The 26,992-nt window shown below is 47.8% G+C and overlaps 1 protein-coding gene across 3 annotated transcripts in view; it reads right to left on the bottom strand.

Annotated features, from left to right (window-relative positions):
* Positions 1-26,992, bottom strand: part of MDN1 (midasin AAA ATPase 1) — a 2,688,524-nt gene that overhangs the window by 1,440,928 nt on the left and 1,220,604 nt on the right. For all 3 annotated transcript variants that reach the window (XM_069606482.1, XM_069606484.1, XM_069606483.1), the window contains exon 44: positions 1,078-1,237. In XM_069606482.1, coding sequence (XP_069462583.1) covers positions 1,078-1,237 — 160 coding nt within the window. The remainder of the gene's footprint in view (positions 1-1,077; positions 1,238-26,992) is intronic.

Raw genomic sequence — 26,992 nt, 5'->3', positions numbered from 1 at the left:
ACTACCCCCATAGAATTACCTAATTACCGCCGGGGGTACTATTCCTCTTCACGGGTCGGCACAGTCTCCATTGCATCCTCGCCATACCTCGGCCCCTAAGGGGAACAAAAGGACAACAAGGTGAGACAAAGGGACAAACAAGGGGAACTCTTCTCACCACAATAGACTTACCTAATTTTACCGCAGGAGGCATTATTCCCGAACTTCACATTTTCTCTCCACACCTGAATAAGGGAGTAAGCAACAGGTTACATTCGGCCCTTATTTTATTGAACTGTGTAGGAGAAGCCAAATCCTTATTTGAACTTCGTCAGCTACCACGAGGAACTCTTCACTGGGGTCAAGCTGCAAACTGCAAGGAATCGGACAAGAGTGAAAATCGGACAAGAGTGAAAGTCAGACATGTGAACTCTTACGAACTACATACTTTTCGGAGTCAATATTGTTCTGGAACTCACCAATTGCTTCGAGCCAGTGAAGCAACTGGTTATCAACGCGCCCCTGCGCTCAATGCAGGATGGAGAGCTCATCTTTTCAAACCATCAGGTGAGACTACAAGAGGGGACATCAAAGGTGATCTGTGGGGAGAACAGCGGGGTGGGGGATTTACGTTCAACTCCACGGATGGTTAATTCCCTTTCTCCATTTGCAGAAGAATATTCCTACGGGCCAAGCAAACGAAGCTAGGTGGGCCAGTCCAGTCCGTCATCTCGGCCCTACGCGTCCCATTGGTGGAGACCGCAGCTGTCCAGTTCAGATCGACGCCTCTGTGAGAACCAGGTGAGCGTAGCGTAACAATTAGTCTATTTTACAATACAATCTAAGACCACAAGCAATATAGTTTGTTGGCAGGACATCAAAAGCTTTGCTTTAGTGTATGGTGTAAGTCACAGTGGTGGATATATGCAAGCACCAGATCTGCCCTTGAATACATTCAAGCCTCACACACAATGTGGAGGTAAACAAATTGAGAAAGAGGGAAACTATTTTCAGCCATCAATCAGGTCATGTAGGAAATTTGCTGAGAAACACATCTGTATCCCATACAAGAATCTCAACTCTTTGACTTTTACATACCTACAAAAGTTGACATTGTCCATGAGTAGCCAGTCACCAGATTGCAGGGCTTGTACCAGCATCCCATCCACCCACTCAAATGTGCCATGGCTTCGGCCACCAGCCGACAGATGGAGCTGATCCTTGAAAGTCTGGAAAGCGCTCCCCAAACTAGAAAACTCTGAAACAAAACATATTGGGATGTTAAAAGACTACTTCAACACACTCTTTCATTTGAGCAATACAAGCAAATGCATACTTAGCACTTAAGCCACAAGAACACATTTGTGCAAATGTGCACTATTAATAGTCAAACAAAACATAACATAAAAATGTGGATGGGAAATAGACTAATGTATGTGAAAAAGAATAAGTTACTTACCTGTAACTCCTGTTCTACAGCACTGGCATCTTTCATAGATGCACATGCTGCAAGGATATTCTCTGTTGTCAGTCTGGGAATCCATTGTCACATTAAAGCAGTTTAATTTTTAATTTAAAAATGCAGTTACTTCAGTGCTCATTTAGACTCTTATTGCCCGACAGTGAATAGACAGGTCTCACCTAGCTCCCCCCTGCAGGGCATCTTCAGATTATTACAGTGCATATGAATGTACCACTTTGAGCCCAAAAGAGCAATAAGCAGTGTAGGCAGTGTTCGGAAAGTTTTGATGTGAGGCAACTTTTCCTCCATATTCTCTGGACTCCAAAACATTTTGCTTAAAACCTTACCCTGACTTTTTACAGAGAAGTTAAGCTTGCACCTTTGCTTCCTTGGCCTTTCTAATTCATTGTAAAACTGACTAATCCTTCAGACTGTCAGTACTGGGAAACTAGGTTTCCTTTTGTCTTTGGATATGTTATCTCTATAGGTAACTCTTTCATATTGCACAAAGCATCTGTTAAGATTTATTTTTTAATTCTGTCCTGGTGGGCAGAGGTTCAGGAGGCCAGCCTAGTTTCTTGGAACAGGGTAACCTTCTGTACAAGTCATCACAATCAAGATAGCATTGGTGGCGGTCAAGACTAGGTCTCAGGAGTGAGGGTGATCGAAGGCCCACAATGAGCACACAGAGTACAAATCACTCCCAGTCAGGTGTATATATATATTAAAAATACAAATACATGTATTCAAGGCCTTTGGGTTTCAATACAAAGTAATAATCAATAGTAATACTTTTAAACCAACACAATCCTGTTAAAATACATATATACAATTCCAAGTGGGCTAAAGGGTTAAACGCACAGAATGGGTCCACAACCTACAAGGGAAGGAAGCAAGCAGTGCGAAATATCTTTAGGCAGTTCTGCAATGTTCAATACCTAACTGAAAGGCAGTCCAGTCCCTACGTTGAGAGGAGCCTAGTGCTCAAATGTACTTTCAGGTGCTGGTGGACGCGATAGTGCAGAAGAGCAAAACCAGGGTCTCTTGTAGGCTCTGTAGCAGTTCAGGAAGGTGTGTGAGGTGATGCAGAATACATTTTTCACTATTCGTGGAGGGTCTCCCAAAAGGGCAGAACATGTTCCAGGAGTTGGGAATTGTTCGATAACTCAGGCTATCTGTAGAAAGGAGTGTGTCCCTCAGGGGACACTCGTGCGTAAAAGTAGGTGGATGTGCTACGGGCCACCGGTAAGGGTTGCTAGTACTCACCGACCTCTGGTGCACTCCGGACCAAACTTTGTGAGTCCACTTCAGTTGCAGGTTCAAATGCGGCAGTTGTGCAGTTCTGCAGCTTTCAGCGCTGAAGTTACAGCGTTGGTTCCCAAACAGGACATAGGCAATTTCTCCGCACCTGGTGGATGGATCAGGCCAGTTCCACTGTAGCAGGCTTCAGGGCACAGGGAGGCACAGCAGCAAGGCACCTGCAAAGTGTCACCCCGGCTCGGCAGCACTGTAACAGCAGGTACTCTGGTTTAGGCGCTCTCTACTTCAGACCTGGGAATGCCAAGTGTACGAAATTTGGTGTGAGTTCCGTAAACACAGAGCTTACGATGTACAAAGTTTCAAGGTTCTCCTCAAAACGGCAGCGGTCTCAGAGCAAAGGTCCAGCGCAAGCTAGCAAGCCCACTGCTTGGCCCAGGGACACTTCCAATAAGGCTTACTTGCAGGGTTTGATGAAGGTGCAGAGAATAGTTGGTCCCACTATTCTAATGGGTCGAAGCATCTTCGCTGACCCTCTAGTTCGATCAGATGCCGAGGGGTCCAGCGGGACAACAGCGGGCTCATGGTGACAAACCTTCCAGCGGGTCACCAGCGTTTCCACCACTCTGCTTCTTAGTTTCAGGATGCTTGGATCCTATCCTAGGTTCAGTGAGAACTCAAGAGATCAACCTGGTATGGGTGTTTGGAGCCTTCTCTTATCCAGACTCTCCTTCGCGCCAAAACAAAGAGGACCCACTTACATTAGTTTATTATACGCTACCTCCTTGCTTTTCCCTCCAATCAGATCACCACAGAAACACTAGTCTACACAGCTCATCGCTTCTAGACTAATGCTCATGATGTTTTGGTTCCTTCGGACGCTCTGTATCCCATTCCTACCATTCACTACAACTTTGAGCATTAAGCCCTCTGCCTTCAACCCCTACTCGTCGCTTACACCTAAAATACAGCATTCTGCTGCATGCCCCTCGTACACACAACTCTACCCTTCCCCACCTGAGCCACCATGCCTTAACCTTACCCACCACTACTCTGTACTCACACATCACTGACCCTTTTTCCACCATGCCCTGCTCCAACCGGTATTTGAACTCACCAGCCTTATGGTTGGAACACTTCGCTACCAAGCCTACGGCCAATCAACCATGCCCTCTCCACCTCAGGAACCTCAAGATTCTGCCATAAAATTCTACATCCACACCATCTTACCAATACCAAACTCCACATGGCCCAGGGTAATACCACATCAATATCTGATCCTATTGATATCACATTGCCAAACCCTAAAGTCGTCCCAATTCTCCTTCATGATAGTCCTAACACTGCAAAAGACGTCATGATCAAAGGGGCCCTCGTCAATGCTAGATCCCTCTTAGCTCACGTACTTGACATTGCCCACTTTATTGTAACCGAAGACTGACTTCCTAGCCATTACTGAAACTTGGCTACATGCTGCAGCTGGACCCTCTTTGTCCTTGGCCATCCCCGACACCTATGCCATCATTAGATGGGACAGGAACTCCAACCACTCTAAAGGTGGCGGTGTTGCCTTCGGATTGATCGAACTTAGGCCCATCCCCAATCAGCAGATCCCCTCGGCTGAACTATTATTTTCACGCTCTGAAACACTTGTTTACGAGCGCGATACACATAAAATATCATATCAGTTAAATTGCCTATATCACCTAATCAAACTGCCGCAATGCATCTTATTTACCGGCCACCGGGACCTATTACTACCTTTACTGATGACATCACATCTCTCTTTGCACCAAACCTAAGTCCCAAATTATACTACTGGGGGGGCCTTAATTTCGGATTCCAAGACCCGAATGACTCTAAAACCCTTGATCTTGCCAGTACCTTAACAGACTTAGGATTCACCCATCATATCCCCGCACCTACGCATAACTAAGGCAGAACCCTAGATTGGCTTTCTGATCTGAATTGTAGCATCAATACGGTGTCGATCACACTGCGCATGTGGTCAGATCACCACAAGATTACCTTCTCCATCAAATCTAGCCACCAAAGCCCTAAACAAAATATCGCCCCATCAATCAGTCCCAGAAACAAGAAGGACATTACAAAAGAGAAACTGTTCCCTCTTATCCTTCCTCTCATCAATGTAGAATTATCCTGCTTAGACCCCACAGCATTAGTAGATACCTATAAACAAATTATCCAAAAAGCACTAAACATCATAGCCCCATTGAAATTGCGTAAACCTAAACCCTGAGCTCATCTTAATTTGTGGTTCGCACCACACCAGAGAGATCTACGCAAAGCAAAAAGAAACGCTGAGGCACGTTGGAAAAGTCTCACCACAGACACCAACAAAAGCTCCCTGATCTAGGCCTCCTCTAATTACAAAGAAGCGATATTCCGTGCAAAAAAAGATACTTACAATAAGCGCATACTTCAGGCTGAATCTAACACTAAAGAGCTCTTCAAGATTCTAAAAGAACTTGAATCTTCCATAGCCCCGCTTGACAATTGCAACTCTGACACTGCTTGGTGTACTAATATCCAAAAAGCACTCCTTCACAAAGTTTACACACTCTAAAGTAAAATCAACGCCAAAAAATGGAGCCTTCCCTATGATTTGCAGACCTTACTCCCTTCCTTAACAAAATTCCACTAACTACACACTCCTTCAAACTCTTCTGCTTCTCACCTCTTTCTATTGTTGAGGTGGAAAACTTCATTAAAAAACTTAAACCGTTGAAATGTCAAGGTGATTCCTGCCCTGCCCCCATCATCAAGGAAGCTGCCCATGACCTTGCCCCCTTCATCACCACCTTTATTAATGCCTCTCAAATCTGGCACAGTCCCTGATAACCTCAAGGACGCATGATGCATCCCTTTAATAAAAAAAAACCTACCTTAGATCCAAGCAACCCAGCCAACTAAAGAACTATTACCACAGTACCCTTCTTACTAAAAATCCTGGATCGCGCTGCATATTTACGAATTCAGGAACATTTAGAATCCAATAAACCCCTTGGCCTCCGACAATCTGGTTTCCGACCGAGGCACGGAACAGAAACTGCCCTCATTGACCTAAAATCACAAATCGAAGACCTAAATGACAATGGAAAGATGGCCCTCCTACTTTTGCTAGACTTATCGGCAGCATTTGATTTGGTCAACCACCAAATTCTCTGCAACCACCTTAAAAATGCTGCCCACTTTTCTGATGAAGCCACCTCCTGGATCAGTCTCTTTCTGGCAAACAGAGTGTTAGAGAGAATTCTGTTATAAGGCTAATTTCCCAAACATAGTGAGTCCCCCAGCAGCTTTGCTGGATTTTTTGGGGTTTGTTTTTTTCTCCTGCTAAGAGTCAGACTCTTTTCCTCCCACTCTTAGGCATGATTTGAGGTATGTCGGACTCTGTGTGCTTATGGGCTATGGGGTCTTTTACTCCATAGGGTATCATCTGTTTTTATGTGTGTTACACAGCACCCTCAGTGCAGTAACACAGGGGTGTCATAGTGACCCCCAAACAGACTCCATACCCTGGGACTGACTACTGTCTCCCAGGGCATGTAAAGTCACCATTGACTTTACTAGTCCCAAATTGTGAACAGAACCAGTACAAACCATCATATTGTGGAATTACTGGAAGGGGTTGATTATAGTTTTCAAGGGGGCATACGGCTGGTTTATTTATTTAATATTAAATCAACGGTTGGGTCTTTTTGCCAGCACACTTTCCTAAAATAGCATTTGTGTCCGTCTCTGTAACTCTGGTCGAGCCCTTTGTTCCACTTTTTGGCGGGCTTCTCCACAGAAGCCCTCCAAATGGTGCCACTCTGTCTGGATTCCACAGGATGGGTGGGGAGGGGAATTGGCACCCTGGACTGTGTTGCCTTAGCAACTCAAGTCACACTCTGTTCTGATTGGGCCAGTGGTGAGCCGCCTGGCTCACCACTTAGCATGTTTGAGTGACAGCTAGGCTGTTGAATGGGTTTTTTTCTGCATAAAAGCAGGACCTTTGGGACTGGAACTTCAGAAGTCGCCACAAGACCTAAGAATCCGAAGAGGGAAGAAACTGAGCCATCTGCAATGACACCACCGGTGGAGCCCTGCTGCACAAACTCACCACTTTCCCAACGACAAGAGAAGATCTTCTGCTGGATGAGTCTTCTTCCTCTGAGCTGGTGGGACCAAGCAGTTCGCTGTTTTCGCCTTCCAAAGACATCTCTAGGTCCAATCGCCCGTGCCAAGCACCCCGGCGCCCGGATAGCCAAGCTTCACCACTCTGATCGCGAATAACAGGAACACACCTTTCAACCGACGAACTGCGCGGCTGGTTTCATCCCTGTGCAGTGCATCGACTCCAAGTTTCCTCCTCGACGAGATCCTCTCTTCCCCTGGTCTAAACAATTAACTGCAACCACTGCCAGGAACAACTGCCACCGCTGGAGCTTCCTCTCTCTTTAAGGTACTGTGTTCTGCCTGGCCTTCCTTTCGTCGGTTTGCCCAAAGTGACCCTTAAATCGTTGGCTTTCCAACTGGGTTGGCCCCAGACCTTTTAAACCCCCAGTGCATTTTAAACTGTGTGATCTTGGGCACATTTTGCTTTGCTCTGTTTAAAGTGGGCCTGGCCTATGAACTTTGGCTCTACAGTGTATACTGCCTTTATTCCCTCGCTGAGGTTCTTCAGCACAGCCTGACCAAACTGAGCATCAGCTCTTGAGCTCATGTCGAGACAGTAATGCTTACAGAAAGCAGATGGGGAGGCCCAAGTAGCTGCCCTAGCGATGGACTCCCAGGGGACATATTTCTGAAAAGCAACCACGGCTGCCTTGCCCCGCATGGATACCCATAGGAGGTTTCAGCCCTTGGACAGTGAAAGACTCCGTGATGCAGGCGGCAATCCACCTAGAAATAGTTGCCTTAGACGCCGGTTTGCCCTGAGAGTTACCGAAGGTCACAAAAAGCTGACAAGAACTCCTAAGCGCAGACGTCCTGTCAAGGTAGAACTTAAGAGCTCTTCGGACATCAAGACAGTGTAGAACCCTTTCAGCCTCTGAGGCAGGGTTCAGAAAAAAGACCGGAAGGGAGATCGACTGATTCAGATGGAATTCGGTCACCACCTTCAGTAAAATAAACTGGTTTGTCCGGAGGACTACCTTGTCCTTGTGAAAGACCAAGACAGGATGCTCCACCGACAATGCCTGGAGCTCACTCACTCTCCTCGCTGACGCAACAGCGACCAGAAAGGACACTTTCCAAGGTAAGTACTTGAGGTCTACTGTAGCCATTGGTTCAAAGGGTTTATGGCACAGCGCTGTCAGGACTACATTTAGATCCCAAGGCGGGTGCGGATTACAAACCGGAGGGTAGAGGCGTGTCAAGCCAGCAAAATGTCTCTTCACCACTGGGTTAGTTAGAGAATAAGAACAAAGGTCTGTAGAAAGGTAAGCGGAAACCGCTGAGAGATAAGTCCTGCATGACAGAACATGAACCCCTGTTCTGCTAGGGAGGACACGAAGGACAGCACCGTGTCAATCGTGGCCACCCTCGGATCCAACTTCTCCAAACACCAATGACAGAACCTGAGCCATTTACTCCTGTGTTGAGATCTGGTCGAGGGTTTCCTGGCTGCCTGGATAAAGCATATGTTATATGCAGACAAACTCAGATGCTCTAAATACTTGAACTCTGGCACCATGCCGCCAAGCTGAGCGATTGTGGGGAGGAGTGCCACATCTGTTCCCCTTGGTGAAGAAGATCGGGAGTTACTGGTAACCTGATTGGCGGAGACACCGACAGGTGTTGAAGTTCTGAGAACCAAAACCTGGCCGGCCACCACGGGGCTATCAGTAGAAGGGAACAGTTTACAGAGTTCTTCAACTTCCAAATTGCACGGTGAACTAGAGGCAGAGGCGGGAAGGCGTAAGCTCTCATGTTGTGCCATGGAATCTCAAGAGCATCCCCCAGAGAGGAGGCTCCCAGCCCTCCTCTGGAGGCATACTGAGGAAGTTTCTTGTTCACCGCCGTGGCAAAGAAGTCCACCTCCGGTGTGCCCCAACGCGAGAAAATCCATGATAGGACCTCCGCCTTCAACTCCCACTCGTAGCTGACCACTGTCCGCCGGCTTAGGGCATCCGCTGTGACATTCAGCTGGCCTGGGATGTGCACTGCAAGCAGCCAGACACCATGAAGCACGGCCCACTCCCAAATCTGGATGGACTGGTCCAGGAAGGGTGGGGGATGGGGGTGGGGGGGAGACTTTGATCCCCCTTGCTTGTTTATGTAATACATTGAAACCACATTGTCCGTTCTTATGCGGACCACCTTGTTGACAATGAGTGGTCTGAAAGCCAGAAAGATCGCCAGAAGCTCCAAATGATTTATGTGCAGGAGCTTGTCCTGAGACGACCAGAGATCCGAGACCTGAAGATGATCTAACGTCGCACCCCACCCCAGAAGGGAGGATTCCGTCGTGATTGTCACCATGGGGGCTGGGTCCTGAAACCCCGCGCCCACCGACAGGATGCTGAGAGATGACCACCAGTCCAGGTCCACTCTCATGGAATCCGGAATCATTACCCGCATGGAATCCGGATCCACTGCCTGACGCCATGAATTCCGAAGAGCCATCTGGGTCCGTCTCATTTTGAGACGAGTAAAAGGAAGAGCCAGTACACATGAGGCCCAGAAGCCTCTGGAACCACCAGACCGACATGCTCTCCGACTGCGCAAATATCTGACACGTGGCCAACAGATCCGCCATTCTGTCCCCGGTCAGATACACTCTGCTGTCGATAGTGTTCCAACGAAAACCCAGGAAGATCAGGTCCTGTGAGACCGTCATGGAGGATTTTCGCCAGTTCACCGACAGCCCAAGATGGAACACAAGCTGAAGGAGAGAGTGGAGGTTGCCCGCTGCTGCCAACGGACAAGGGCTGCGTAAGAGCCAGTCGTCCAAATAACGATACACATGGATACCCTGGAGACGAAGATAGGCCGCAATCACCGACATCTTCATGAAGACACGCAGCGCCGAACTGAGGCCAAAAAGAAGCACCCGAAACTGGAAGTGTTCCTCTCCCAAAGAGAAGCGGAGGTATCTCCTGTGTGGATTCCAAATCAGGATATGCATGTACGCATCTTGAAGATCCAACACGCTGAGCCAATCGCCCATCTGCAAAGAGGAGCGTATCTGGCCGGGCGTGATCTTGAATTTCTCTTGGGTTAGGAAAATATTGAACTGGGAAAGGTCTAGGATGGTGCGCAGGCCGGCCTGGTTGGGTTTGGGCACCGTAAACAGCCGGGAGTAGAAACCCTCCCCTCGCTCCCCAAGGGGAACGGGTTCCACAGCCCTGAGGTCCAGATGTTTCTGAACCTCGGCCTTGAGGGAGGGTGAGCCAGACAGCTGAAAAGGAGGGTTGAGGGGTAGGGGGTAAAGGTAAGCGGAAGCCCGCTCGAGCGACTGACAAGACCCATCTGTCTTCTGTGAAGGTCTGCCACGCCTCCCAATGAGACGCAATGCGTCCTCCCACTGGGGTCTCGAGCGAGCGCGGAAAACCCTCATTTGGCACGCGCATCGGTGGCGGTGCTACCTGAACCTGATGAGGAGGATGAGGAGTGGGAGAAAAACCACGTACGCTGTGATCTACAGCGGTTATTCCCCACAGGAGTATCCACTCTGAGATTTGCGGTCGAGGAAGCCCCTAAAACCAGAGAAAGGTCGACTTTGCGACAAAGGTCTCTGGGATTTGAAAGGAGCTTTAACCAGAACAGACAATGATTTAGCCGTCTGAGTGGTATCCTTGGTTTTGGTGAGCTCTACATCAGTAGAAGATTGAAAAAGCTCCAACACCTTGTCTTGCACTTCTTTATAAAATTTAGTGGCATGCAGCCACGCCTGCCGTGAGGTATGAACTCCAAGCATCAGGCCCCTAGCCGAGGTGTCTACGTGATGAGCCGCAGCCTCCAGGAGATCCTGGGCTAAGACCCTGGAATCAGAAAGGCCTCCTATGAAGTATTCCAGCTTCTTAACCGGGATGTGCTCCTCAAACTCCGACAGACCTTTCCACATCTGCATGTTAGATCCCGCCAATATCAATTCAGAGTTGGCCTGACTGACCTGCAAGGCTGAGTTGACAAAAGATTTTCCTCCCGAGGGAGTCGAGGAGTTTGTCCTCCTTTCCCAGAACCTGAGTAGCCGTCGTGGAAGAGGATGCTGCAGGCCTGGACTGCAAAGTGGCCGCAGCCACCACTGTGGAGGAGGGAGGTGGACAAGACGACAGGGCCACCTCTTCCGAAGAATGCAGCCTGTACCTCGTGTCAATCTTTTTATTGACAAAAAGTCCTGAGTGTGGCTTTTCCCAAACTCTTCGGACCTCGGCCAGAACGTCCTTCTGCAGGAACAGGCCGGTACGCTCCAAGGGAGACAGGGTGAACGCCCCAGAAAGCACGCCCTCTTGCGGAGCGGGTGCCTCGGGCACCGGAACATCTATGAAACTCATCATGTCCAGTACCCGGTCATGAAAGGCTCTGATAGAGCGGGGAAGGTCCTAGTTGTCCTGATCGCCTTGAGGGTCATCTGACAGGTCAGGATCCTTCTGAGCCGTGTCAGGCACTGCCTTGTCCACTGGGGACAATGGAGGCAAAGGAGGGAGAGCAGGGGGGGGGGGCACCACGGGCAAGGGAGGCGCCAGCGGAACCACCAGAGGAACAGGTGGAGCCAGAGGCGCCGGTGGACATATCGCCTTGAAAAGCCCTTTGAAATATTCCCTCATGGGGTCGGTGCGCATAAGCGCTTGAAATTTAACGAAAAAGGCATCCTCAGGAGATGTTTTTGTGACATACCAACCGCCAACTGAGCCTTCAAAGGAAGGACCTCGGCACTGCCGGTAAAAGAAGAACCTTGCTTCTTTGCCCCCTCAACAGATCTGGTGTCACCACAAGAGCAGGAACGGTGCACTTTCACCGACAAAGCCTTGACCGGCCTCTCAGAACTGTTGGTACCTTTAGCCTCTGTACGAGGGTCCTCGGTCCCAGGCCCGGTAACACCCTTTTCTGCACCGGCCTTGAACCTCTGTTCGGTAACTACAAGCCCAGCCAAGGCCTCGGGGCGCACCCCGGTTTTGATTTTGAGGGAAGCCGACAGAGGCCTCAGAGCGAGCTCCGGTACCCCACGACTCAGTAAAACTGGGTCTACAAACAGCCCCCACAGGAGGGGCCTAGGAGCGTACTCTGGTGTTCACAGGCCCCTTATGGAGACCCTCGGAGAAAACTCTGGTAGAATTATTAAGCCCAATGGGCACCTCAGGGCGAACCCCGGTAACAGAGCGATCAACGCCCCTCCCGGACCGAGAGGAACCCGGGAAGGTATCCCCCGGCCGGGGTGCTCTGAAAAGTAAAGAACTTACCGGGCGTTTTTTCTTCTCGTCGATGAATGCCTGAAAATGCGAAGGAGGAGTTTGTCGGAACACCTCCTCCCACTCTCCAACCAACGTTGAAGTGCCCGGACCGAAAGGGAGTCACTGTAAAAATAGGAGTCCCAACGGTGTTTCGGACCCAAACACTCTAAACAAAGAGGATGGGGATCCGCCCTCACGAAGCGACGGTGACACGATGAACAATCTGGAAAGTCTAATTTGAAAGACATAGACAGACTAGTAAACGAATGCCAGCGAGAGCCAGAGATGAAAAAAGGGAAGAAAACCTTCCGAGGATGCAAGTGCGTCCGGCCCCGATCGAGCGGAGAACAGGACTGAGGGGCAATGCGCGGGGCGGAGCCAAAGTGGGCGGGGTTGCGGCCGCGTGCCGGGCCCCGCGCAGGTAAGAGAGGAGGGACAAATTTCTGAAAAAAATGTGGATGCTTTTTACAAAGTGCTCCGGTCCCGTCCTACAGGACGGAGAGATGTCCCACAAGTATGGAGGAAAGGGGATGGAAGTAGGAGAATACCTTATCCCTCACGAGACAAACTAACGCTGTGGTCTCGACGTACGCCTATACATGCAAACTTATCACCACATGCAGATCCTTCCTCACTGCTGCCCACTGCATCATCTTGGCTATAACTGTCATCATGGCTAAAATCGACTACTGTAATGCCCTTTATATTGGAAGTAGCCAAAGCAACATTAACAAGCTACAGGTAAAACAGAATAACGCCATTAGAGCTGCTCATAACATCCCCAGGAAACTCCACATCTCTGACACCAGGTGCAACTTACACTGGCTCCGTTGCTCACAGAATCTTTCTCAAAACCCTTGCGCTCACCCATAAGTGCCAGTCCAATCTGGCCCCTGCGTACCTAGCTAACCGCTTCACCCCCCACTCCTCATCCCGCTCTGTCAGATCAGCCCAATCCAACAACTTATCCACGCCTAGATTTAAGCTGCAAAAAGCAGGCGGGTCTAGCTTCCCAGTCCTCGCTGCTAAATTATGGAATACACTTCCCAACCCACTCCGAGCTGAACCGTCTTACCACTCATTCAAGAGTAAAGCTAAAAATTGGCTATTTGCACAGGACCATGGACCCACATGCACCCAACATGTATCACTGTGTAAATTTACTGCATAACATCTGTATCCTACTGTAAATTTGTGTATTGTCTGTACACCTACTTTTCGAATGTATTCTTGTGTAACTATGTCATTGTCAAGTTTGTACTGTATGCAATTTCTTTCCTGTATTCCTTTATACCTGTAAATATCCTGTACACATGGCGGCATTAGCAACCTTGCACTGTTTCTTTCTCTGTAACCATGTACTTTGAAGATATGCGCCCAGATGCCTTTGGGCCAGGTGCGCAATACAAATAAATAAACTAGACCCAATGGGAGATCTGCTCACATACAGTCACACCATACGTGGACCAATCACGGACCACAGTGGTCCCAGTCATTCACAGCACACCAGACTCTCTGGCACCCAGGATGATTGTAACTTGACAGTCCAGCCCACATCCTGGGGGCACACACACAAGACATGCAGAAGCCCGCAAAAGTTTGGTGTTTCATGGGAGAATGCATGCCCAAATAAGGACTCGACCTGGGGAAGTTGAAGGGGCAAGATGGCCATAGGACAGGACAAAGAAACTCGTGGCATGGCCATTTTGGAACCAGGCCACCTTTCTGTGCCAAAGGAAAGGGTTAAACAAATGAAAAGATAAACTGCCACCAGCCCTGTCGAAGGCACATCTGCACTTCTAAAAAAATCTGTTGAGTGTGTTTAGGGTTTTTGCAAATGACAGGAAGACCCAAGTGCGCTGTACTGTAATGTACAGCGTGAACCTGCAACATGTTGCATTAAAGTTGCAACATTGGAAAGGACTAAGGGGAGGTCTCCCATTACTGACCTTCTTTAAGGGCATGTCAGTTTCCACATAATAAAGTGAGCAAAAAGCCCAGGGGAGTGCAGCTGAAGGCTGTGCTCCACCGGCAAAGTCAGACTAAGGTGTAACAGGACAGAAAATTGTGGGGTACACATATGGGGGGAAAACTTCACATAAATGGGAATCTTTCCTAACAGCATCATTCAATGCAGTGCAATGGGGATACTTTTGTATCACCCTAGACTTACAGCAAAGGGATCTTTGGTTACTTTTAAATGTGCCTAAAGACAAGTTGGTGCACCAGTTATATTGTTACAATTTTTGCTGTATTAGTTAGCATATATGCATTTACCTCGTCTAACTACTAACGGTGGCTGGTGTCCCAAGATGGCAGTGAGTTTTTTTGCATATTCTTTGGCCATTTTGTTGTGTGGCCTTCTTCCTGCCTTCTCAGGTCAAGCATTCTCTTTTATGGTCATGCATTGGCCCGAGAAAGCTGCTGTTTTTCGCAGGCTAGTGCATACCATAGGCGTATGGGATTAGGAAGTGGGCTTGGACTGTCTAGTCCCAATCCCCATACTGGTGCCAGTACGTCTAGTGTGCATGCATGAGTTATCATTTCAAGCCAGAAGCCTCATCTTTCACAGTCCTTCCCTAGTCTATAGCAAGAGTTTTCTCAGAGGCAGACGAGAGACTACTGCTATGGACTCGGGATGGACTTATGTCTTCAAAACTATAACAAGTGTAAAAGTACTTACTTGTAAATGAGTTAGTGTTGTAACTGTATCACTGCAATAGAATAGGTTACAAAGTGTCTACAAGTTAATACTTACCTTAAAGTTGCTTGTTGCTCCTTTAAAAAGTAGAAGGCGTAATTTTACTAGCTTTGAATTGTGGTTAACAATTCTAAAAATTAAGAGTTGGTCGTGTTATATCAATGCAACAGTGAATGAGTGTAAAAGCCTTGCAAAAGGATTTACCCACATTGATTAGCTGTGTGCTCTTCTAAACGTGTGTTATCGGGTTTTGCTTTCCCTGATCTGCTTAGTGCATGTCTAAAACAGTCTTGTAGCCACCCAAAAAAGTTTAACAGGTGACCTACTGACCTTGAATAACTGCTGCTCTTAAACTGTAATATTGCGGAGTTCATTCAAATAAGTGCTCTTACTTCCCCTACTAAAAAGTACATGGCAAATTACTCACCTGGTGGTTTGTGCTTTCCCTGAATTGCTCCTGGGCACTTCTAAAATAGTTTACTATTGTTAGGGGAGTTTTCCTAAAGTCCCACTTGCAGGCTAGACTTAGTAAGCTATCCCAGTGGTTTGTAGATCCCCCAACTCTTAGTATTAGTCAGTACTACTCAGAGACCTTGGTAGAGTGGCAGAACAGTCAGGCTCATCTAAAGAGGAAGTTGTGAGCTGTAGGTAAGTACACTGAACCCAATTAGTAAAGCTCATCTAAGAGGCTGGGGCCCCGCTTAGATGGGCCAGGGCCAACCTGTGCGTTACTCCCAATAAGGTCCTTGCGTAGATGTTTCCCTGTGAATAACTGAAGACCATCGGGTTAGCTGTGCCTGTGTGGGCTGCGTGCCCCTGTGCAACTGGTGGATCCAGCAATTCAGACGCAGGGATGTTTGTTTTGCTGAATTGGCATGAAGACTGCTGCATGTGCGGTTTAATCTTGCTTGGTTCAGCTGTGCAGAGTGTATGTGGGACACGCTCCTCCACCCAAACCAGGCGCTCTGCCACACGATTATAGCGCGTCTCCTCAACTACAGGGACCGGGACCTAATCCTGCACCTATCACGCGAGAAAGGCACCTCGTCCCATGACTCCAACCGCATACACATCTACCCAGACTTCTCCTACAGAGTCCAAATGGCTAGACGTTCATTCGAGCAAGTGAAGAAGGCACTGCGTGAAATGAAGATTCAATATACAATGTTGTTCCCTGCCAAATTACGGATCCAACATGCTGGGAGAGCCCACTTTTTCGAGACACTGGGAAAAGCAATGTCCTACATCGTGCAACACATTCCTCGAAGATCGGAACAATGGTTGACAGCAAGAATCCGTGACATAACCCCAAGTGATCACCGTCAATGGTAAGCCCAAGCATTACAATTGAGCACACCCAATCCACCGTAAACCAAGGTTGCAATGCACTCGCAGGCAGCGAGCCCCGAAGTTCTAAGTTGTGTCCGCACATAGCCACCCACAATCAGACTGTTAAATCGAGTTGGGGGCACACACTGTCCAGCTGGAGGGATGGTGTTGGGGCGGTGGGGGGGAGTGGGGGAGTGGTGGGGGGGGGGGGGCAAAAGGAAGAACATGCTAACACAAAGAAAAAGCATGGTTTGAACACCATCGACAACAGGCGTAACACACGGATAACATACACCCTGCTTTGGCCCCAATGGACCCAAGGCATAACGTGACTAATCTTGTGGAATGTGCGGGGCCTGGCGAACCCCATAAAGGCCAGGAAAATACTAGCGTAAGCCAGGCGCCATAGGGTCAAAATATTATTCCTGCAGGAGACGCATGCAACAAGAATAATTGACTCCTTTGCCCGGGACCGGGGCCCACTGAGAAGAGGGACAGATTACTCTACACAGGCCAGAGAAGCATGCACCATCATTCATCGCCTCACTGGCTTCCAGCTGACCAAGTCAAATGTTGACACTGAAGAAAGATATGTTGTAGTATGGGGAACACTGCATGGCCAGGAAGTGATCCTGATGAACACATATGGTCCAAACATCGACTCCCCAGAGTTTTACCTCCAAATTATGGCATCGGTGTCACCCCGTGGGGACGACAAGCTCATGTGGGGAGGAGACTTTAATACGATTCTGGAACTCAACAATGACAGATCGGCTGGAACCCCAAGGCCCAACTCCAGGTCAGCTACAACTATAATACAAGGCATGGCCGAAATCCCGCATATCGATGTGTGGAGGAAACTCACCCAGAGCTGAAGGAGTTCACATTTTACTTATCAGTGCATTCCACTAGCTCCCGAATTGACTACTTGTTACTCTCCCCGGAACTAATCCCATATACGAACGACTGCTTGATCCCCCCGCGAACAATATCGGACCTTTCACCGGTATTACATCCATCAATCATGGTGGAAGCCGCCGTCCCTGCTAAAAGAGGAGTCCATCACAGAGCCCCTGAGAACAGAGCTAAAAGAATTCTTCAGCAACAATGAGGGCACGGTGTCCTTGTCCGCCACGCTTTGGGAAACATTTAAAATATGGATCAGAGGCCACCTAATCTCCAAAGCGGGGGCATACTGACATCCATCAGAACTGACCTAAATCAGCTGGAATTGGATCTCCGGGTGCTGGAAAATGCACACTCAAGAGCACAGAGCATGGAATCCCTGGCAGAAAGGGAAACAAAATATACCATACAGCTAACCAGGGCCAGGCGTTACAGGGAGGGCAACAAAGCCGGGAAGATGCTGGCTAACCTGATTAAATCAGAACAGGGGTTCAAGCCGATCACATCCACACAGGTGGGGCGGTCCATACAAACGCAGACAAAATTAATGAAATATTTCCGAACTTCTACTCAGACCTGTACAAGAACACTGAGCAGGGGCCGATGCACGAACTTGATCGCTATATGTCGACCATTCCCGTGTCCAGGCTGGAGCACAATGATTTGGGTGGCCTAGAGCCTGTTCACCCTTGAGGAAATCGTCCAAGCCATTAAGGACCTAACAGCTGGAAAAGCCCCGGGTCCGGACGACACCCCTGCCGATTTTTACAAATGTTATGTAAAGGAACTAGCCCCCAGGCTAATGGCACTTTGGGAAGAGGCCCTGATGGCCAGCACACTCCCGGAGTCTGAATGAAGCCACCATAACCTCCCTACTTAATCCACATAAACCTCTGCAAGACCCCAAATCATAACGCCCCCTCATTAATAAATAGTGACACCAGAATTTACGCCAAGGTCATAGCAAATAGACCCTTCCCCAGTATGAACAAGCAGATACAAACGGATCAATCTGGTTTCATACCCACTAGATCCACATCAATAAACCTGTGGAGACTATTTACAAACATAGGACAGCTAGACCCGGGCTCCGCGCCGGTAGCTGTAACACTCAATGCCAAAAAGGCTTTTGACTCTGTATCCTCGCGCTACATGTATGCAATACTGCACTGCATGGTGTTCGGCCCACACTTCCAAAGCTTCATCCTGCTGCTATATAAAAATCCCCAAGGTAAAATTTGTACCAACCACACAGTGTCCCCTGCCTTCACCTTACAGCGAGGCACACGACAGAGGTGCCCGCTGTCCCCCTTGATATTCGCCCCAACGAAAGAGGGCATGGCGGAACTCCTCCGCCACAGGCACTCACATCGGGGCATTCCAACAGGCGGTCCACTCAAGATAGTCTCTCTCTTTACGCAGACGACGCTCTTATACCTACTAAACTCAGATATTAACTTACCACCGGTTATGCATGACATCACCGAATTTGTCACATTCTCGGGGAACAAGATGAATCAGTCCAAATCGGAGATAATTCCCATGACACCAAGAGCTACCAGATCAGCTGCCACGGCAGTTTCACTGGGCGCCAAGCTCTGCTCGATATCTCGGCATAATCATAGTCACCGACAGAGACACTCTATAATGCAAACTACGCACCCTACTTAGAACAACTAGAAACCAAACTAACGTTATGGAATAAACTACCGATCTCAATCTATGGTCGCATTGCACTCCTGAAAATGATAATCCCAAAGCTTCTCTATTTAGCAACATCCCAATCTGGCCGGGCAAATCTTATTTTGAAAAATTGCAACGATTGGAATCTGGCTTTGTAAGGGGAGGGGGAAAAGTTAGACAGAGCTGGGCAGAACTAAGCGAAAATGTGGATATGGGGGGCTGGCAGCTTCAGACTTCACCCGATATTACTACACAGCGCAGGCTCACTATGCCAAATATTGGTATCATACCACCAAATACAGGTGGAGAAAACAAGCAGTTGCCCCCTGCAGATATATAGGCGTGTATGTTTGCGGAGAATCATGGCAGCTTGGGGGGTATAGACCCGGTGTCCTGCACTATACGAGCATGGGCAGCACTATTCCGAAGAGTGGGATGCTTGCATCCATATTGGGAACACACCCGCCTATGGCACCACTCAGATATTACCCCATTACAAGACAACATGATGCAAAGGAATTGGGACCCAGGCAAGATCATGTAGGTAGGGGACTTGTTCCCATATGGGGAATTTCTAACACTAGCAGAAGTCCAACATACGGCCGGACAGGGGCTTACAATAACCCTCCAATACCACCACCTGAAGGCAGCCCTAAAACGCAAATGGCCATTGTTTGCAGCGGTACCCTCTCCCCATCCATTTATGATAGCAATAATGGAACAAGACAGGTTCAGCTGCACCATCTCCAAAATATACAGCACAGTTCAGTCCCACTCTCCCTCCCAGAACAGCTTGAAACTCAAATGGGAGAGACCTCGGGATGGCAATCGAGGACAGACAATGGGCCAGATATTGTCAATATACCAAATCTATATCATTAAACACAAACCTGTGGCTGATAAAACACAAAATATTGAATCACTTACATATCAACCCAGGTAAAATTGCCGAATTTGACCAGTCTAAGCAGTCCGTGTGTCTCAAATGCCAACACCCGGAGGCCTACTCATTCCATATGTACTGGGAATGCCCTCTCACTAGGCGGTTCTGGGAGGAAGCAGCTTCCAGTGTCAGCGATATCTTTGAACTTCGAATCCCGGCCACACCGCTGAAATACCTCCTGGGAGACACAGGCAAGGCCCCAACTAAGACTAGAAGGCTGTTCTCGGTGGCGACAGCAGTGGCTAAGCGCAATATCCTTAGACACAGGAAAGGTAAAACTGCTCCCACTATACAAACGTGGCTCCGAGACCCGATTGTGACACATGAATGTGAAGTAGGATATTTCAGCCTTTGTGCACCCATCAAGCGCCGCAAGGCCCCCCTCCTCCCCACACACCTTCCCCCCCATCCGGAGATACTTGAATTCGACCAACCAGCTCTCCGAAACATTAGCATAGTACGGTCCCCACATTCCACTTCCGTAGTGCACTCAGTCATTGATGTAAATGCCTGTAAGCAAACTCATCTGTATCAAGCAATACCATGCAATGTTTGTAATAGTCTAGAATATTTACGTCAGCTAATAAAAAAAGTTTTAAAAAAAAAACTGACGTGATTCGCCCCGTCAATCTTACTTGCTTCTTTCAGTCCAACACTCTGCAAAGGCGTTTTGGGCAAGTTGGATCAGATCTCTGGAGTGTCCTTGAGGGCTCAAAAATTTGGATAAGTTCAGCCTATTCACGATGATGCACTCAGAATGGGCAGCAGGTCTCCTGGTATTGTTTTTTCACAGCTCTGGAAACTCACAGGCCCTCGGGAGAGGGCACAAATCTTGGGACTGGTTGTTTCCACCAGTCAAAGGGAAGGAGTCCTCTTCTGAGTTCCTCTGTCACACAGAAAACTAGGTCAGGACAGGAGTGGTTGCTTCACTGTGTTGCAAAAGTGTCTGCAGGGGTCTCTGGTCGTCTTCTTTGCTTACTTCAGTTTCCAGTGGTCGACTTGCCTTTCAACTCAGGAGCCTCACCTTTTATACAATTCGAGCACACACTACTCTGCAATCTCTGCCAGCAAATTACAGAAAAGGGCGGGTGGCTGTCCAATCAGGACATCCAGACCTCTAGTGGGAGCGGATCCTATTCAGGAACTCTGGCAGACAAAGGGGAAGGGGAAGGGGAGTGAAAAACTCCTCCCCCATTTTCCTTCCTGCACAGACGCACTGGAGCCTAGGCAGGACACTCAGGTTCCTGCCAAAGGCAAAACACACGCACATAGGCTTCACCCACCCAGGATGGTAAAAGAAAGGCTGACAAAGAACAACCATGCTAGTAATGGTGAAAAAAGAAAGGAGCCAAAAAGTTAATACTTGGGTGACACTATTGTGTATAACCGAGGCTATGGACATAGGCATGCAGTTGAATATTTGCACAATAGTTGGTATAACAAGTCCACTGCCACCAGCCATAACTAGGAGATTGTCTAGGTGACAAAAGTCACAAGAGCAGAGGGAAAGGGATATCAAGTGTCCCTTTGGCACTGCTAACATTTTAGGAGAGATTAAGTATCTCTCTATCCTTAAGAACTGCAGTTACTCTAGGATATTACAAATAATCTCAAAGGAGAACCCAAAGGGTTCCCAGCAACACTGCCCATAAGGAGCAGTGTGCTGCCATAGTAAACAGCGCATATGCCTTTAAAGAGGTATGGAGAAAAGTAGACACCATAGGACAGTAAAATACAAAAGGAATGAGTTCCAAAGACAGAGCCCATAAGAATCAATGAGTGGAAAAAGGTTCCAATCATTCAGGATTAGAGTAAAAGGTCCAGAGGTCAAGCAAAAAGTGCTCGGATCTAACTATGAAAGGGGATGAAGCATACAAATGATAAATCTTCCTAACAACTGCACCCATACTTCTCTTTGAGAAGCATTAGGACTATAAGTAGTGTACAAGTTAAGTTAAGCCCTCTGAACTGTGTTCTAAAACTTAACATTGGTGTGTAACTGTATCCATTCTTGACAGAAGAAAGTTCATGTTGCAAGAGAGACTTGTAACATTGGTAACCTAATTAAATGTGTCTTTAACTGAATACATTATAAGTCAATCACTGTAGTGACCTCCCCTTTCCTCCATACTGCATGGGCGTCCCTCCCTAGGGACGGAAGAGGGAACCTTTTCCACCAGAAAAACCCTTCTTCCCCTTTAAATTTGTAAGGAGTGTGGCCCTGGGAGCATGCGCTACCCTGACTCCGCCCACCGGCACCACACCTCAGTCCCCCATGATGCGTCAACCATATTTATCATTGCCTAATGACACCAGTATTATTAGGGGGGAGGATGGAGAGACGTATGGAGGAACGTGGACTAGTCACTACGGTGAGTAACTTATTACTCTTACGTCCTGTCCCCTTTCCTCCATACTGCATAGGCGATTACAACTGAATGTAGCCCCAGGGTGGGGAGGAGACCCTCCTTAAGAAAAGAAGTTCCTTAGAACCGCATGTCCGAAGGCCGTGTCTGACTTCGAGCCGGCGTCCAAACAGTCGTGCTTACAGAAAGCCGAAGGGGTGGCCCAGGTGGCCCAACTACTTATGACTTGCCACAGAACCTTCCGCTGTAATGCAATGGCCTTGGCCCTGACAGCATGCGTGTGCATGTTAGCTGACAGCGGTTTGTGCTGCCCCACATAGGCCTCCTTAATGGCTGCCACCATCCACCATGCAATGGAAGCATTGGATGCTTGATACCCAGGCCTCGATCGCCCAAATGTGACAAAAAGTGCATCCGACTTGCGGAAGTCCTTGGTCCTGTCCAGATAGAATTTCAGAGCATGTCCAGACAGTGCAAGACTCTGAGCCTCATCCTTGGGGTCAGCGAAAAAATTGGGTAAGACTATTCCCTCGTTTAGATAGAAAGCGGAGGGTACCTTAGGCAGGAAAGCCGGGCAAGTCCGCAGGAAAGCCTTAGCCCTGCGGAAAGTGGAATAGGGTTCTGAGGCAACCAGAACCTAGATCTCGCTGACACTGCAAGCGGAGGCCAGTTCCACAAACAAAGCTGTCTTAATAGTGACCAGACTGCTGTCCGCGGATGCCACTGGCTCGAAGGGTTTGTGTGCAAGGCATCCAACACCACATTGAGGTCCCACACGGGGTGTGGTTTCTTGATGGTCGGGTCGAGCCTGGACAAGCCTGCCAGATGTTTCTTGATTATCGGGTTGGAAGAGAAGACTACCTCCTTCAAATTTCTGCAGGCCTCTATGGCTGCCAAATAGGTGCGATAGGTGTGCCGAGAAGGAGAGCACATCATCCAGCGTGCACGTAAGGGGGTCGATCTCCAAGTTCACCAATGACAGAACCTCCTCTATTTACTTTTGTATTGGCTCCTGGTAGCCTTGCTCCTGGTGCCCTGAATGATCTCCAGGTTAGCCTGAGATAGGCACAGGTGCTTGAGGGTGATCTCTCAGGAACCACACTGCAAGGGCTAACTTCTGAGGCACTGGGTGGAGGACCCTGCCCCTTGGCTGGCACAGGAGATGTGCTGGACCCAGCGGAAGGTGAATGGGTGGTCTGTCCGCGAGGCTGAGCAGCTCGCAGAACCACGGTCTCGCCAGCCATCAGAGAGCTATCAAAATCATGCTGAGGTGTCAGGCTTCCTTTATCTTGCGGATTACCCTGGGGATCAGGGGTGTGGGAGGCAAGGCATATGCTGTCATGCCCTCCCATAGAATCTGCAAGGCGTCGCCCAGGGAGCCAGGGCCCTGCCCCTGCCAAGACACAAACTGATGGCACTTCCTGTTCTTGCAGGAGGCAAATGGATACACCTGAGGGTGGCCGCATGTGTCTAAGACCACCTGCAGTACCTGGTCGTTCAATTGAGATTCGTAATTGTCTGCTTCCAGTCAGCTGAGCCTATCCCCTTCCTAGTTGGCCTACCCCCGGGGAGGTGGATGCCCGTGAGGTAGATGTTGTTCTCCAGGGCCCATTCCCACATGCTGACCACTAGGCTGCCCAGCGGTTGGGACCTGGTACACCCCCTGCCTGTTGACATAGAACATGCTGGTGGAGTTGGTCTGGAAGTGGCACCACTTTTGGAGGCTTCTGTGTAGAAGCCTGCCAAAAGTGGAACAAAGGGCTCGACTTGGGTTAGGGTTTCAGAGGCGAACACAAACGCCATTTTAAAACCGAGTCCTGGCAAAAAGACCCAACCGGGGAATAAATATTAAAAAAATAACCCAGTGGTATCTTTAACACTGCACCAAAAAGTGGTGCGTTTAAAATGAATGGGAAAATCCCATGGTATCCACTGCCACCAGCCAGAAACTCGACAAGGGGGGGACTGGATAGTGTCCCCTTGGAAAACAGACCCAGGGGCAATCGAATTATCCCTACCAGTACTTCTACAATATGATGGTTTGTACTGGTTCTGTTCACAATTTGAGACTAGTAAAGTCAATGGTGACTTTACATGCACTGGGAGACCGTAGTCAGTCCCAGGGTATGGAATCTATGTTTGGGGGTCACTATGACACCCCTGTGTTACTGCACTGAGGGTGCTGTGTAACGCATACCAAAAACACATGAAGCCCTATGGAGTAAAATACCCCATATACTATAAAACACATACACAGTCAAAGGACATTCTCAAATCATGCCTAAGAGTGGGAGAAAGAGAGTCTCACTCTTAGCAGGAGAAAAAAATAAACCCCAAAAATCCAGCAAAGCTGCTGGGGGACTCACTAGGTTTGGGAAATTTGCCTTTTCAGAGAATTCTCCTTAACAAGGCCGAACAGTCTGTCGCAGTGGTCTCTCACGGGCAGTTTCTTTCTTCACCAGCGTGATGTTTCGGCAGTCAATGAAAGGATAGAAACACGATCGTAATTGTGTAAAGTCAATGGCTTATTGCCGAAAGGAACCCTGCTATACGTGTCCGTCTAGCATGGTGGAAAAAAACAATCTGAGGGACCTAGACGTGTGAGGGATCATGGGTACAGTGGACGCCACACTAGGGATAGTATTACTGGCACGCCCTGTCGACGTCCCTTTTCGAGTTCTGAAAACTAATCATCCACAGCTTCCACTAGATGTCAGCCTATGCACAGTATGTGACCTAAGCAGATTCCACAAGCCTCAAACATACATATACTCAGTGAAAAAGCTTTGTTAAAGGGACGTTGTGGTTACAAGTAAAATTGAAAACCACATGTCATCAGTGATGTCAGCAATTATATTTGTGATGTCATCTTAGATGTCCTGGTTTTAGTCTTAGCAGTTCACGATAGTTGCACAAGTTATGGTTGCTTGGCTTACCATAACTGGTGAATTTCAGTTTTTTTTTTATTTTACTTGTAACCAGAACATCCTTTTAACAAAGTTTTTTTTTACTGAATTTCATAGGTTTTTAGTAACGCAACTTAACCATAACATCCCTTTAAGAAAGTTTTTTTTCACTGAATATATATATAGATATCCTGAATTTGATAGGTTTTTACTAGGATTCCCTTAGTTTATATAGATATACCATACAACATACTGAACCCCCTGTCCCATGCTAGTGGTTGGGATGTCAGCGGACGGACTGTGAACATCAAAACTATCCAAAAACTCAGGGGGTATCTTGCATTGTTGTATCATGCAATAAACACACTGAACATGTTCAAAGAGCAGCATATAAATAAATTACATTAAAAAATAAGAAGTGCAAACTGTATATGTAAGATACCAACAGTCCAATTACATATCATATGAAACAAAATGGAACATACCAAAAGAAAACATATCCCTCCAACACAATTATCTCACTGATGCTTTATACAGAAACTGCACACCAAATATCAACAGCACACCTACATAGCAGTAACAGGAAAACTAAAAAACAAACTGGTAAGTACACTAAATTAATTCCTACATTTATAAACTTTCTGTAGAAGGATACACTACTAAAGTATCTTTTTTTACACAGAAATGTCTAGTACTTTCCAGTGGCTTGAAGAAAATTTTCTGCAGGGCGAAATTAGTGAAAACAGTGATACTAAAGGTAGACACCGCACTTTTCTAAGTAAGCTAATTAAGAGACATTATTTTGTGTGCCAACAAATTTATTTTTCTTTAACAGAACATACAAAAAATTATAATGAAACAATACATCATGTACTAATGGGAGAACAAACGGACACTGTGGAAAATCATCTACAACATGTTTAGAACAAAAAATGTATCAATTAATGACCAATTTCATTATTTTAAAGAACTTTGTAGAAAATCATATCATGGAAAAAATAAAATATCACTGTCCCACGTGCACCTGTACCCCTTTCTCCATGTCCCAGTCAACCATCCCCAAAATATTCCCATCAACAAAAACGTTATGAGATCTCAAACCCTTCCTCCCCTACCATCCAACATGAAGAAAACCCTAATTCCCTGTATGTTTCAATTTCTGCTTCCTCCTCTCTTGCATAATTTCAATATTTTTGTACAAAAATAAAATATTTATACTGTTCCTATATTTCTTTGTTATAAAAAAAAAAAAAGGGCGTTAAGGTGCCCGTGGACGGCGCAGCTGTCCGGGATGTCCACAATTAACCAAAATAAGGGTTTCCTAAGGACACTATGCCAGTCCGCACTGTCCGTAATCAAAATGGAGATGTCCGTAGAACACATAACCCATCCGCATGTCCGCAAAGTTATGGCGCACCGTTAATTAGTTCGGGGACCCAAACCCAGCAGACACCTGTACCCATGCACATCCCACCCTCGGGTCCTATCAACATCGCACCTGTTCGTAACTGTCCGCTGCACGTGTCGCATTTTTAAATAGTGTGGGGACCCAAACACTGTCCGTAGAACACCCGCGCACGTGCATGCAACCGACCCGTGCATTTGGTGTCCTAAGGACACCAGTCCCATTCGCAAACGTGTCCGCGGCGTCATCATGTGACCGCACCCACGCTATGCATGGGTCCTTCTTCGCGAACACAGTCTGGGCCCACAGGCAGACAAAAAGTGCAATTTTTGAGCAATCCTAAGTATTTTACTGTGAAACTACTTGACCGTTGCACATGTCCCAGACCATGCATCTGGCAATCTGGATACTTTGGTGTAACCTTTTTGTACCCTTTTTGGTGTTCAAAACAAGGTGCAATGCACTGAGTGCCAGATGGTGCTCAGTCGTGTCAACCCTGGTTGTGGTGTTACGGTAGTACCTCCATGAAGCGACACCTACGGTCGTTCCAAACCAGGGCAATTCGGAGGGTTGTCCCCTGTAATAGAAGTAGTAGGTTGAGTTCCTCTACAGCATCCTCTGTTTCTGCTCCTGCCACAGGAGACACTCCTGTGG

Source organism: Ambystoma mexicanum, chromosome 4p (assembly GCF_040938575.1).
Source record: "Ambystoma mexicanum isolate Mex_15411 chromosome 4p, UKY_AmexF1_1, whole genome shotgun sequence".
In the NCBI taxonomy this organism is placed as follows: Eukaryota; Metazoa; Chordata; class Amphibia; order Caudata; family Ambystomatidae; genus Ambystoma; species Ambystoma mexicanum.
The sequence above is the reverse complement of the archived record's forward strand: the minus strand, read 5'-3'. Positions and strand labels throughout refer to the sequence as shown.